Source organism: Perca fluviatilis, chromosome 14 (assembly GCF_010015445.1).
Source record: "Perca fluviatilis chromosome 14, GENO_Pfluv_1.0, whole genome shotgun sequence".
NCBI classification, from domain to species: Eukaryota; Metazoa; Chordata; class Actinopteri; order Perciformes; family Percidae; genus Perca; species Perca fluviatilis.
The window spans coordinates 30,496,581-30,511,127 of NC_053125.1; the positions used below are offsets into that span (position 1 = coordinate 30,496,581).

Sequence of the window (14,547 nt, forward strand, 5' to 3'; positions counted from 1 at the left end):
TGAATCATTTACTTACAATCAATCCATCAATCCATCAATCCATCCATCAATATATCTCATACCACCACTCTAATGTTGATGATTGGCAGTTGTTTCTAACTAAACATTTGTTTCAACAGCTAATCAATTATCAATATTTTCTTTCTGACCTGTTCTGACTGTAGGAAATTACCTGCCTGTCTCCGTGGTGACGACCCGCCCACCCAGGCTGAGGAGGGATTGGATGATGACTATGATGATGTCATCACTGCTCTCACCATCGAGCATCACTTCTAAGCTGATCTGAGAAGAAGCTTGAATGTTTCGAGTCCTCCGTAGATCGGAAACTGTAGAGGACGCAAGACGCTTCCCAGTGGAACTCAACAGTTTGACTTGTAGATGTTGAACTTATCTTAGTAGCAGATGGTTCCTTAGATTCTGCCGTGATTCATGTTTTTAAGTTGGTTTAGATGTCAAGTTTTTATTCTCTCTTCACACAGAAACAGGCCCTTGTCATTGGCTTTGCGGATGATTGATGTTTAATTGGTGGCAAGCCCGTCTGTAAAAGAAATCACACCGATTAGTTGTTCAGCTTCACTGTATCAGTGCCTGCAAAGAAGTTTCTTTTAAGCTATTGAGCTATTAAGCAGAAAATGTTCATTATTGTTCGCTGACACATGGTGAATATAATTTCTTTAAACATCGGATTTCGTTGGTAATGGGCTAGCTGATTGCTGATGAATACGTCCGACCTGCGGGTAGTAGTGCCTTTCATCTGCATATGGCAGAACAGAAAATGTGCAGACTTTCCCTAAAGTTACCGGGGTCAGGTCTATATTCCCACAGCCCAATGTTCCCAAAGCCCTATGTTCCCACAGCCCAATGATCCCACAGCCCAATGTCCCCACATTTCTAAGATTTGTTTTTCACTGAAAAGTAGGCCCTATATTCCCACAGCCTTATGTTTCCAAAGCCCTATGTTCCCACATTTCTAAGATTTTTCTTAAAATTAGCGTTAGGATTAGGGTTATGGTTAACCCCTAACCTTAACTCCAATTGAGAGAAAGGGGGATAAAATCTGATACAACTTTATGATAAAGGAAATGGGGAACATAGGGCCTAATTTTGAAAATAATCTTAGAAATGTGGGAACATAGAGCTATGGGAACATAGAGCTATGGGAACATAGAGCTATGGGAACACAGAACTATGGGTACATAGGCACACTCCCAAGTTACCAGTTAACGCTAGTGAAAGCTAGCTAGCTTGGTTGGCAGAGTGCTGAACACAACATTTTAAGATGACCAACATGAGGGCAAGAAAGTAGGTCATGCCAATAGCACAGGTTTCCTTTCATGAACTTGGAACCTTGGAACGAACAATTACCACAGAGACACTGCAATGTTTTCACAAGCCGCCACAAGAGGGGCCCCTAGTATATCAACAGTTTGAGTTCAGCCTGAGCATCTGCAGTACACACAGGAACCATAAATGGACAAAGAATAGACATTGATGTAAAATGTAATTTCTGGGCATGAAGTTAATGCATAATTTTATGCCCAGTTGTGAAGATATTATGTCAAAAGCTATGAGCTTTGGTTACTGAGAATATTAATGAGAGTTTTGTCTTGCTTGAAGGAATTGTTTCAGGCCCTGGAAAAGAATACATGGAACATATTCATGATTATATACAGTATGTTTAATCATGCTTTTCAAATGGCCAAATTCCATACGTGTAAATTCACAGAAAGGAAACCATGCTTTATTGTCTTTAGCAATGAGTTCAAACAATACATTCATTCAATGTCACACTGTCTTAAACAAAAAGCACTTTGAACTGTAACAGCTCGTATTTATTTTCCTCTATTTCCGCCAATGTCAGCTATTTGTAAATGATGCAAACTGCTGTGTGTGTTTGATTGCTTACTAGTAAGTAAGTAAGTAAGGAAGTAAAGTTTATTTATAGAGCAGATAAAAATCACAAAGTGCTTCACAAGGTATAACCACATTAAAATACATTACTAAAGATTGTGGGAAGAGCAGGAGGATGCTGCTCCCTGTGATTACAGCAGGGAACACAACTAGAAACAGATTCATGTTTCTTTAAAGCAAACACGCAGTCAGTGTTTTGTTTGCTGTGCTGTGAAACCTGAGTGACCTGTTGTCTTATATTCTTATCACTGTGTATCACCAACACAGGAAGTGGCAAAACCAGCAAAAACATGTAGCATATTTTAGGTTAAAGCACAAGGCCAAATTCCATGTATCTGTGTATGCTTATGGAATGACAATAAAAGGCACTTTTCACCTTTAACCACACCATTAGTCAGACAGACAGTGGGGTATTGTGCTTTGAACGATTTTAAACCACATCCTAATTAATGCTCTCTACAGTACATCAACACATATCTGATAACAGGACAAGCCCAGACATGCAAACCTCACTTTCAGAGTTACAGTTTAGTTAAGCTTCCTTGAGGACATGAATTCAACAGCCAACAAATACTAATATTGCATGAAGCGATGGCCTCCTGTACGTTTTATTTTGCTAACCCATCGAGAGATCAAATATGTATTTATAGCCTTGATGATCTAAATGAAAACAATGAAAAACAGATTTCAGACACTGGCGTCGGAGCAGTAAAATAACTGTAATGAGTACACTCAGTTAATGACAAATCTAACTTGATACGATTGGTATGATCAGGTGTGTGTGTGTGTTTGTTAAACTATATTCGTGGGGTCCAAAACCCGAGAGTCCAGTATACCGACAGCTTTGTGGGGTCAAAATGCTGGACTCCATAAGTTTAAAGGGCTGTTTGAGGGTTAAGACTTAGTTTTAGGATTATCAATAGAATTAAGTCATGGTTAGGGTGAGGGTTAGGGTAAGGGTTAAGGTTAGGCATTTAGTTGTGATGGTTAGGGTTAGGGTAAGGGGCTAGGTGAATGCATTATGTCCATGATGGGTCCCCACAAAGATAGTGCCACAAACCTGTGTGTGTGTGTGTGTCTTGCCCCTGGTTATCAAATGCGATCTAACGAAGACACATATTCCCAGGGAGGGAAGTGTAAACAGTTGAAGTATGTTTAGAGAGATATATCAGAGATATTTCAACCTGTCTGTCTATAACTGATTGTAGTGGTATTGTCGCAAACAAGTCTCTCTTGAGAATGAGACATTGTGTCTAATTAAGATTACCTGTTTACATAAATGTTAACCCTCATGTTATCCTCGGGTCCTATTCGACCCCTTTTCAAAATCTCAACATCAGAAATATTACGCAAAAATTTGACGGATTCCGTTCAAAGCTCTTTGCAAGAAATCACTACTTTTATTGAATTTTTTTGTTTTCTTCAAGTTTTGGCATTTCAGAAAAAATGAAACTGTTTCAAAACTGTATTCTGACAAAACTTTGACTCTTTGAAGTCTCTGATTATCCATCAACATACGTTTCTCTAATATCTAAGTCTAAATATTTCATCATTTTAGTTTTTTTACTCAAAGATTAGGTAGCATTTCCTACAAATGAGGATTATTGTCCATGAAGTCCAAAAATAAAGTGTAAACCTAGTGGTAATAACTTGGTGGTTGGGCATAAAAAGCATCAAAAACATAAAAGAAGTGACAAAAACACAGAAAGAAAGCATCAAAAGTGTTGAGGAAAGGAATATAATTGTCAGAAAAAGCATCAAAAAGGTGTTTATTTTTAAAATCAATCAACATGTATTCATATAGCCCTTTCCAGCAACCAGCAGGTATCCAAAGTGCTTCACATCATGGAACAATAATACAAACATAACATACAGTAAAATCAGAAAAGGTTACATAAAAATAGGAAGAATAAAGGAAAAAGTCACATCTCTACCATGCATAAAAAGCTGTTAAATTTAAAAAAAAGTGCAAATATCAGAGGGTAACCTATACCAAAGTCAAAATAAGCCCACAGTTTTCTACCTCTACTCTGGGACTTCTAAAATAGAATGATTCGATCAATCACTCAATCAACATTCATTTATACATCACAGCAACCAGCAGGTATCGAAAGTGCTTCACATCAGGAACCAAGAATATAACAACATATCATACAATAAAAATAATGAAACATAGGAAACAGTAAAATCAGAAAAGATTAGAAAGAAACAGGAGGGAGAGAGGGAAATTGTCACACCACTACTACGTATTAAAAGCCATTCTAAAGAAATAGGTTTTGAGTTTGGATCTAAAAAGAGCTACATCTGTAATAGTGCATATATCAGTCTATACCCAGAGTCTCCGGGCAGATCACCTCACCGTTTGGCTCACACAGCGTTAAGATCTCGGACAAATGGTCAGGCCATTTAAGGCCTTGAAAACAAACAATAAAATGTTTAAAAAATAAAATCATGAAATAAATTCTAAAACACACAGGGAGCCAATGTAGTGTGTAGAGAACAGGAGTGATGTGTGTAGGATGGAGAGTGTAAATAATAGGAGTCGCCTGGAGGTATTTTTTCACTTGCTGGCTGTGATGACAGTTTAGGGAATCACATCAGAGGTATAGTAATAGTTGGTTAGTAGTAGAATTCTTATGTGATGTGTCAGTTAACAGTAACTGAATATAAAATAAAATAGGCGATCCTTTTGAATCTGACATTGGTATTATTAATATTAATGTGTGCCCTCAAGTCTGTTAATCGGTGACCATCATGGCTAATCCCAGAACCTGAAGTAGATGTATGCATGCTGAACAATAACAAAAGATAAAAATCAGGAGATGTAGTCAAAAAAGTTAAGTCTCATTCCCAGCAAGAATAGGTAATATTTACAGATGCATAGAGACGAACCAAAGGACTCAGAGAGAGGGAACGTGGCATTTGGAGTAACCATCCCTGAATTAAGAATAAAAAAGGGACATAGTTTCAGATCTGATTTCAGTATTCCCAGCAGAGTTGATGGCAATATCATGGGTGCTTTGGTGGGTAGAGGACAGTGACCCAGACAAGTCATTCTTTAATATGCAGTGATTCAGGAGCAGCTCCAATAAGATAAACCAGATCAAAATATAGACCTGATGGACTGAGATTTATCAAACATGCAGTTCAATTGTTCAAAAGAGGCAGTAAGTAAACACAGGTAGAAGCAAATAAAACCCACTTCACAACCTGCTTTATGAATTGTGCACATTATGTATATGTATTCCTATTCAGAACACTGTTAAAACGTGTTACTCCCATTCGTTGTAGATTCATTTCACTTCTCAATTTTACAAATTAAGTGCTCTTAAAACACCCTTAGAACAGACAGGACTCTGTCACTTGATGATGACTGATGAAGCTCAAAACAACATAACACTTCTAGAAGAAGCATTATCAATAAAACAACCACAAAGGACTAATACAAATCTACAAAATAAATGATTAAGGGCATTCTTAAAAGGTGGACTTTTGAAATAAATCTCTCTCTGTCTGACCCTCGTCTGGGACCATCTTACCATGGGAGACCCTACAGCACATGTGTCAAACTCAAGGCCCGGGGGCCAAATCCGGCCCCTTGTAAATTTTTATCCGGCCGCATATCAATTTAGGTTCACAACAGATTTTGGCCCAACTAGTTGTGCACCACAACAAAAAGGTCAGGTAACAGATTTTGGCAGATTTGCTGACTTTGAGTGTCAGAAATTCCCAATAGTCAGGCTGTGAAAGTCACCTTTAACCACACCCAGCTGTGTGGGAGCCTGCTTTTAAAAGAATGTGCTGACTTTTTTAGGGTTATATAGCAATCAAACTGCATGGGAGAAAGCTATATGAGACATGCAACAATAAATCCAAAGATATTTAACTTTTTTGATTAAATGAAAGCATGTCAGTAAACCGGATCAGCGGACGAAGATGGATGGAAGCAGTGGTGGAGGAAGTACTGAATCTCAGTACTTAAGTAAAAGTACAAATAACCAGAGACATGTTTACTTTAGTAAAAGTAGAAGTACCACTATGACAAACCTACTTAAGTAAAAGTAAAAAGTACCTGATTTTAAATGTACTTAAGTAAAGTACTAAGTATTAAAAGTAAAAGTACTTGCATAACGATTTATCGTAATGTCTATATGTAAAAAAAAACAGTACGGGCTGTAGCATTTCAATTAAGTTAGTTTTAGGTTGATGTAATTGGGCTTACCATCTGGTTCTAGGTTTATGTACAGCGTAGGTCAGAAAGCATGAAGCTCGACTTTGCATTATTTCCCAGGGACAGCGAGATGAGACACATATTTATGATCAATTGATCAGAGGGGGGGGGGGGGGGGGGGGGAGGGAGGGGGAAAAAAAAAAAAAAAAAAAAAAAATAAAAAAAAAGAGAAGGGAAAAAAAAGGAAGAAGGAGAGGGGGGGGGGGGGGGGGGGGAGTGGGAATATAAAATAAAAGGGGGAAGGGGGGGGAGAGGGGGGGTTGGGTGGGGGAGGGAGCTTCCCTGCAGACTGGTGAGACGGTCAGGAAGACGTTTTGGCAGAGGATACAACTGATCAGAAAATGTAACGGAACATTGTAGAAATGTAGTGGAGTAGGAAATATAGATAATTGCTGCAAAATGTAACGAAGTAAAAGTCAAAAGTATGCACTATTGATTGTACTTAAGTAAAGTACAGATACGTGAAGGTTACGTTAAGTACAGTGACGAAGTATTTGTACTTTGTTACATTCCACCACTGGGCCTGAGTGAACTTGAGTTTGACACCCCTGCCCTACAGGACTCAGAGCTCCAGATAATAGAGATCCCAGACTCAGATACACAGACCCCTCCACCATACCCGTCGCTATGGGCGGGCCATAGGGGGCCGGGCCCGCCCCCAAAAATGCTTGTGCCCCCCCCCACTTGAGGCACAGATCTCTTAAAAAAATTACTTTAATTTTATATTATCATAGTTGCTAATTTTGTGTTGCATTAATGTTGCATTCTTTATCATTAAAACATTATAAATATAAATAAACAATGGTGTGATTTTTGTTTGATTGATGGGAATCTACACTGCAACAGCCTATCACGGCCTTACTAAAAAGAAAGTTAGGCTACGACGCGACGTAGCCTACGTCAGTGTAGCTGCTCAACAGTTACCGCACATTTTTGAAAGCTGGATGAGTTTTCGCCGGCTTACTCGCTTCAGTTCGTGATGGTAAGTGGTTGAAAAGCCCACCAACATTCTCCTCTGCCAAATTGGATACGGCACCGACGCCTCCTGATGTTGTCGTTGGAGAAGGAGCCCCTGGACGACAGTCTGAGCCTGATGCTAGTAGCTCCGTGGAGCCCGACCCTGGGCCTGGCAGGACCTGCAGGTCAAGTGCAACTGCGACTGGGGCAGCATTTGGGCCACAACTAACTGTTGAATCAGGGGGTGTGATGGACAAACCCAAACAGGTTGTGTTGAGGAAATATCCAGTCAAAATGTTTGGTTAAAAAAAAAACGTAGCTGTAGCTGGCATTTGAACAGAGACTGGCTTGCGTAGGCTACTCGGTGGAAAAGGACTCCGCATTTTGTTATGCCTGCAGGAAATTCACATCTGTATCATCGGACACGACCTTCTTCATTAAGGGGTTTAAGATTTACAGACAAGGGCTTAAATAAGCATGCAACTTCAAATGACAGGAGGGACTGGAGAGAGGACAGGCTGCCTCCACTCAAAGTACCGGTAGGTTCAAAGTCTCTGTGTGTGTGTGTGTGTGTGTGTGTGTGCGTGTGTGTGTCTCATAGCACATGCATAGCAATGCATATCCTTCTGTTGACTGCTTTAAAATGCAATGTTTGAGAGATGCTTCTGGTGTTACATCTAATATGTTGTATAGTCAAGTGTTTTATGGATATTCAAAACATTTCTTCTATGTAATGTGTTGTAGGCTATATAGGTTACCTGGTCATATTGCTGTTGGTTATGTTTAACGTGATGATTACGTGCGAATAGTATAACAAGAGTATATGATTATTATACATATACGTACTGTACGCCAATAATAATTGTGCCCCCCCATGTATTTCATGTGCCCCCCTTAAGACTGAGGTCTAGCGACGGGTCTGCCCTCCACCATGATAGGGGAGACATTATTGGTGTCTTTAAAGTAAGTGAAAAAAGTACATGGGGTTTTTGAAGGGAGAAATTACTACAGATTTACACATGACCTCACACACGAGGTCTGGAACTTTGTAGAGGAATGGATTCTCTCGTTGGAGGCGGTTCTGGTCTATTGTCCCTACGTCTTCTATATATCAGGACACCAACCACTGCAACAACAGCTACAAGAATCAGTCCCACTGGAACACCTGCTGCCAGTCTACCGTATTGGCCTACAGGAGAGGAGTTTCCATCCTCAGGGACATCCTTCATTTTGTTTTTTCTGTTTGAATCTAAAGATGAAAAAACACAAAAGTCAGGAAATATCAAGATAGTGGAGGAGCCTTCTTCCTCTCTTGAGTATTCCTGATTGCTGTTTGAAACTGCAGCTACACAGCCTGTTCTCATGAAGCGTTCGTACATATAGCTATGAAAAGTTAAGCCCTGTAACTCATATGTATTCCATGTATTTAGCACATTGACTGCTTTAGAGCATGAAGATCCTCGTAGGGAGGAGATCAGGGGGGATGTTTGATTCCTAAAACACAGGGCTTTCAAGAGGGGGAGCAGAGTTCATTTCCTGGAAGAAATGAAAGGGACAACACAGGACTTTCACCCAGGAAACAGGTGTTCATGTCCTGAAGAAGTTAAGGAGAAAACACAAGACTTTCACCCAGGAAACAGGTGTTCATGTCCTGAAGAAGTTAAGGAGACAACACAAGACTTTCACCCAGGAAACAGGTGTTCATGTCCTGGAAGAAGTTAAGGAGAAAACACAAGACTTTCACCCAGGAAACGGGTGTTCATGTCCTGAAGAAGTTAAGGAGAAAACACAAGACTTTCACCCAGGAAACAGGTGTTCATGTTCTGAAGAAGTTAAGGAGAAAACACTAGAGTTTCACCCAAAAAAGGGGGGTTAAAAAAAAAAAAAAAAAAAAAAAAACTTTCACGGGGGGGGGGGGGGGGGTTTTGGGGAAAAAGAGGAGAAGAAAAAAAAAACTTTCACCCGGGAAAAAGGTGTTTGTTTTTTGAAGAAGTTAAGGAGAAAACACTAGAGTTTCACCCAGGAAACAGGTGTTCATGTCCTGAAGAAGTTAAGGAGAAAACACAAGACTTTCACCCAGGAAACAGGTGTTCATGTCCTGAAGAAGTTAAGGAGAAAACACAAGACTTTCACCCAGGAAACAGGTGTTCATGTTCTGAAGAAGTTAAGGAGAAAACACTAGAGTTTCACCCAGGAAACAGGTGTTCATGTCCTGAAGAAGTTAAGGAGACAACACAAGACTTTCACCCAGGAAACAGGTGTTCATGTCCTGAAGAAGTTAAGGAGACAACACAAGACTTTCACCCAGGAAACAGGTGTTCATGTCCTGAAGAAGTTAAGGAGACAACACAAGACTTTCACCCAGGAAACAGGTGTTCATGTCCTGAAGAAGTTAAGGAGAAAACACAAGACTTTCACCCAGGAAACAGGTGTTCATGTCCCGGGAGTGTTTCAATAACTGTTGTCGCCACATGATGCTCACTTTTTCTCAGCTTAACTCAGGGGCGGATTGGCCATCGGGAATACCGGGAACAATCCCGAACGGCCGGTCCATTTCAGGCCGAACCGGCCGGTGTTTAATACGTTTTTTACATTTTTCAATAAATTTTTTTTTTTTTTCTTTCATACGCGACCGGCCTGGCCGGCCGTTCAGCTACAGCGCAGCGCTGTGTCTGTAGGCTCGTTCAAGATGAGCCAGATCTGCGCAGATCTGCGCAGAATCGATCACCGGCGATCGCCGCCCGTTGCATGCCGGTTAGATTTGTGTCCGACTTGATCCCGACTTGCTCTGACGTCATGCACACGTGGGCAACGATAATCTCACGAGACCAAAGGCGCGAGTTCGCAGTTTAGGCACAGGTAAGCGCAGTTGCTTTTCACCAACTGCAAGAGCCGGGGGGACGCAGGGGACCCAGGGCATGCTGGGAAACGCCGGTCTCTCAGCTGATCGAACAGCTGATTGGTTCAGAATCGACTCAACATGACGACGTTTTATATAAACTTTTCATTGATTTTGAATCGGAGGGATTTTAACTGCTATTTTTCTGATTTAAAGGCTTATTCTGTACAGAACACCTGTTGTGTGGCTGATAGTTACGTTTAGAAGTCAGAGAGACTAAATCTGTTCAGGTTACGGATCATCTACAGTCTGTTGTTAATTAAAATCAGCAACAGATTGCATGTAGAGCATTCTGACAGCTACTCTGTCATAATAAAATCAACTGGAGACTGTGTAGGAGCTGATATATGGGTCTGATAACATTTTATTAAATCGGAATTCGGACCACAGTGTTTGTGTCACTTCCTGTTGAGCCTGAAGGCTGCTGTCAGCTGCTGGAATCAGCTGGAAAACTGTCCGATTTGAGAGCGGACTTTTGTCACCGCCCCCTGCTGCTGCCGCCTGCTCTCGTCTACTTTACAGGCGAGGCGCACTTCATCTTGAACGAGCCTTGTGTGTGTTTCAGGCCAGGCCAAACCAATACTTTCAATATTGAGGGGGGATACGAGCGGCCCCTCCTAACTTGGACTGATCCTCGTTTTTCCTGACATCCGATTGGCTCAAACTTAAGGCGCGGAAAAAAGAGTTTACTTCAGTCAGGTTTGGATTTGGTGATGTGAGGTAGGACAGTTTTAGGTTTTTAGGAGTTTTAGGCCTGTATACCTGAGTTGTTTCTGTCTCCAAATTTTTGCTTTGATAAGCTAATTGTTTTTATTTTCTATTGTTGCACACATACACTCTCATCAGGAGGAGAGAGGAGGAGGAGGAGAGAGGAAGAGAAGGAAACAGACAGGTAGAGGGGCAGTGTGCAGGGCTGGCTAGGCAATCATATTAGGCATATCAATCAATCAGATATTTACATATAGGATAAAATGCCAATAGTTCCACATACTAGATAATAACTTGACTGAAGCACAGATTGAATTAGAAAATGTTTTATTCTTAGTCATATTTATAACTGATGTTCTTCTCATGCATATGTAGCTGCACAATCAGTAAGCAGAGGCAGGGTCCATCACTCTCCAACCGACATGACATGACATGCTGGTAGTTAGCAGTATACTGTGACTTATGTGTTGGAGATTAGGTTTTGCTGACCTGGTTGTGTTCAGTGCAGTGGTGACTTGCTTATACAACCTGAGGAGGCAGGTGTCATCCTAAAGTTTCTTGAAGGTCTTCAGCGTAATCTGATTCTCTTTATACCATAAAAACACGATTAGAATTAAAATAACTGCAAAAAATCCTTCTGCTCGTGCACCAAGGGCACTCGCGTAAAAGGCCTCTCCATCTTAAAGTCCCGGGCTGAATTTCAGTCCCAGTACGGCCCTGGCTTAACTCAACTACCAACGGCCTCTGATTTGGCTGACAGCTCACGTAGCTTTGTAGCCGGCGTCACGTGACCAATTTTGTAGGATTTCATACAAATTTGTGTGCTTAAAATTTGGTACAATGTCCTATGAACCTGTTCAGGGGAAAGTCTTGGGCTACAACATGCTACACAGAAGAAAAACAAACACTGAGAGAGACTCACTCACCTGAGTCTGTAACCTGCAGTCGGATGATAGTGATTGGCTCAGAGTCAAGGTCGGTTCTTTTTGATGCGACTCGACACTCGTATGTTCCGTTGTCGTTGCTGCTCACATTCTTCAGAATTAAAGACACGTCTCCGTCCTTCAGATCTCTGTCCACCAGGTCCACCCTGTCCTTAAAGGATGGATGCTGTTTGGTTGGATCCAGGTGTTCATCGCTGTAATAGAGGACGTACTCTGGCTCCAGGTCAGATCTGGTCCACACTACAGCTATGATGGAGTGATCAGGAGCCGTACAGTTCAGAGTGACATTATCTCCAGGATGCACTGTCACCACCTTAATCCGGTCTAAAAAACAATAATAATCAATAATGTATAATAAAAAGTCATTCCATTTCAAAAGGACTCCCCGGCCAGGACACTGCAGAAGGCCTCTTTAGTGTCCCACTTCAGCCTGTTCTCATGAAAAAGTAAAGCACTGTAATATGTATGTATTCCAATGTATTAATGACACTAACGGTAGACGCTGTGTGAGCTCTGGTCCCAGTGGGGGGAGGTCGAAAGTCAATAGTAGGTAGGATTTTACTCCTTTTATTCTCAAAGGAAGGATGAGGATCTGTGCTTCAGTTTGTTTAGTGATTTAGTGTGTCTGTAACCTGAAATGTCTTGAACTTTTTTATCTTTTTATCGTCATTATTTTTATTTTGTTCATGGAATCGTGATGTTATTCTGTCATGTAGATCTGTCCCAACTTGGTTTCACTATTACAATGTTGAGTTAAAGGTATGTGCATTGATTTGTTGTTTATATTTGTGTCTTGTATGTGCTTTTGTTTCCTCTGTCAAAGCACTTTTATATTCTGTATTACAGTCAAACTGCTGTGTCTACAGATTCTACATTTAAGTTACACACACACAAACACACACACACACACACACACTGAAGTTGATATATGCATGCTGAAGAATAACAACAGATTGAAATCAGGAGATGTAGTCAAATAAGTTAAGTCTCATTTTCAGCAAGAATGGAGAGAATATTTACAGGTTGATCAAAGGACTCAGAGAGAGGGATGCACAGACACACACACACACACAAACACACACACACACACAAACACAAAGACACACTCTCTCTGTCTCTTCCCCCTCATTCTCTTTCTTCCACCCTTTTTTAAAACTGCACAGTTAAAAACACAGTGATATTATTTAGATTTTAAAGTAACTGACAAAGTTGAATACAACCTTTACTTACTACATTGGTCAATCAGAACATTCTACTGTGTGTTGTTTCTGTGTATATACAATAACAATGTATTTTTACAATAACTTCCGTGTACAAAACAATTTGCCTCTTAACCTGTTATACCTGTTTGGCTCTACATTTATACATTTCCTGTGAAACTATCTGTGTTTTCACATTACACATCATAACCACACAGGTAAGAAATAAATACATGAATCTTTAAAAAGCTGATTTTTACCAGAAGCTGCTCCAAACAGAAGGGACAACAACAGCAGCAATGGACCAGGACCATGCGCCATGACAGGGATCTGCTGCTATCTCATCTTCATCTATGTCAGAGAGACAGGTCAGAGTTTAAATCGATATTTAAAGAACGACCAAATTAAAGAATGAGTCTGAGACTTAATATGAAACTAAAGTTTAACAAGTTCAAAGACACTATTAAAGAATGAGAGTTAGTTTATAAATCACCTGAGCTCCCCAGCTCCTCCTGTTCTCCGAAGTCACTTTCGTTTCCTCTTTCTTTCTCCTACGCTCTCTCTCTTTCTCTCTCTCTCTCTGTCTCTCTTAGTTACCTGTTATAGTTACGCTGTTATAGTTCTAGACTGCCGGGGGACTTCCTTCCTTTGACACACTGAGCTGCTCTCTCCTCTCCCTTTCTATTACTGTTTCTATTACTGTTACTATTACTATTACTATTTGTGTGCAGCCCGTCCCAGAAATGCTTGTTACTAATCCTAGCTTCTGGGGAGTTTACTCCCCGGAGTCCTTATGTTTTTTCCCCCAGCGTATTTCCTTGGAGAACGTTGGCACCAAGATCCTGGTTGCAGCTGTCGCCGTGGTCCTGCTGCACTCCCTGCTGAGCTCAGCGATGCCCTGCAATGTCATGCTGCGTCCTGCTGAACCCTGCAGCTTCCCGCTACATCCAGTCACTGTTCCATTATTAATGTGACTACTATCTCCACTGTTCATCACACCCCCAACCGGCTCGTCAGACACCGCCTACCAAGAGCCTGGGTCTGTCCCAGGTTTCTTCCCAAGAGGGAGTTTTTCCTCGCCACTGTCGCACTGCTTGCTCTTGAGGGAATTACTGGAATTGTTGGAATTGTTGGGGCTTTGTAAATTATAGAGTGTGGTCTAGACCTACTCTATCTGTAAAGTGTCTCGAGATAACTTATGTTATGATTTGATACTATAAATAAAATTGAATTGAATTGAATAGATACAGTATTAGGGGACCACTAAGGTCTATATAAAAGAGACTTCAGATACAGTATTAGGGGACCACTAAGGTCTATATAAAGAGACTTCAGATACAGTATTAGGGGACCACTAAGGTCTATATAAAAGAGACTTCAGATACAGTATTAGGGGACCACTAAGGTCTATATAAAAGAGACTTCAGATACAGTATTAGGGGACCACTAAGGTCTATATAAAAGAGACTTCAGATACAGTATTAGGGGACCACTAAGGTCTATATAAAAGAGACTTCAGATACAGTATTAGGGGACCACTAATGTCTATATAAAAGAGACTTCAGATACAGTATTAGGAGACCACTAAGGTCTATATAAAAGAGACTTCAGATACAGTATTAGGGGACCACTAAGGTCTATATAAAGAGACTTCAGATACAGTATTAGGGGACCACTAAGGTCTATATAAAAGAGACT

The 14,547-nt window shown here is 40.7% G+C and overlaps 1 protein-coding gene across 3 annotated transcripts; it reads right to left on the reverse strand.

Moving 5' to 3' along the window:
* Nucleotides 1-484: 484 nt before the first annotated feature.
* Nucleotides 485-13,446, reverse strand: LOC120572891 (myelin protein zero-like protein 2). Of its 3 annotated transcripts, none has more exons than XR_005641506.1 (5): nucleotides 13,343-13,446; nucleotides 13,110-13,200; nucleotides 11,633-11,896; nucleotides 8,030-8,348; nucleotides 6,536-6,756 (listed from the first exon to the last, which is right to left on the reverse strand). XR_005641506.1 is itself a non-coding variant. In XM_039822405.1 (4 exons), exons 2-4 carry the CDS (start codon nucleotides 13,168-13,170, stop codon nucleotides 519-521), a joined length of 423 nt encoding a protein of 140 aa, XP_039678339.1. In that variant the 5' UTR covers nucleotides 13,171-13,200; nucleotides 13,343-13,446; the 3' UTR covers nucleotides 485-518. The 3 variants fall into 3 exon arrangements, 1 of the variants encoding a protein (XP_039678339.1); XR_005641505.1 differs by having other exon boundaries at nucleotides 11,633-11,974; XM_039822405.1 differs by lacking the exons at nucleotides 6,536-6,756; nucleotides 8,030-8,348 and adding an exon at nucleotides 485-538 and having other exon boundaries at nucleotides 11,633-11,974.
* Between the last annotated feature and the right edge of the window lie 1,101 nt (nucleotides 13,447-14,547).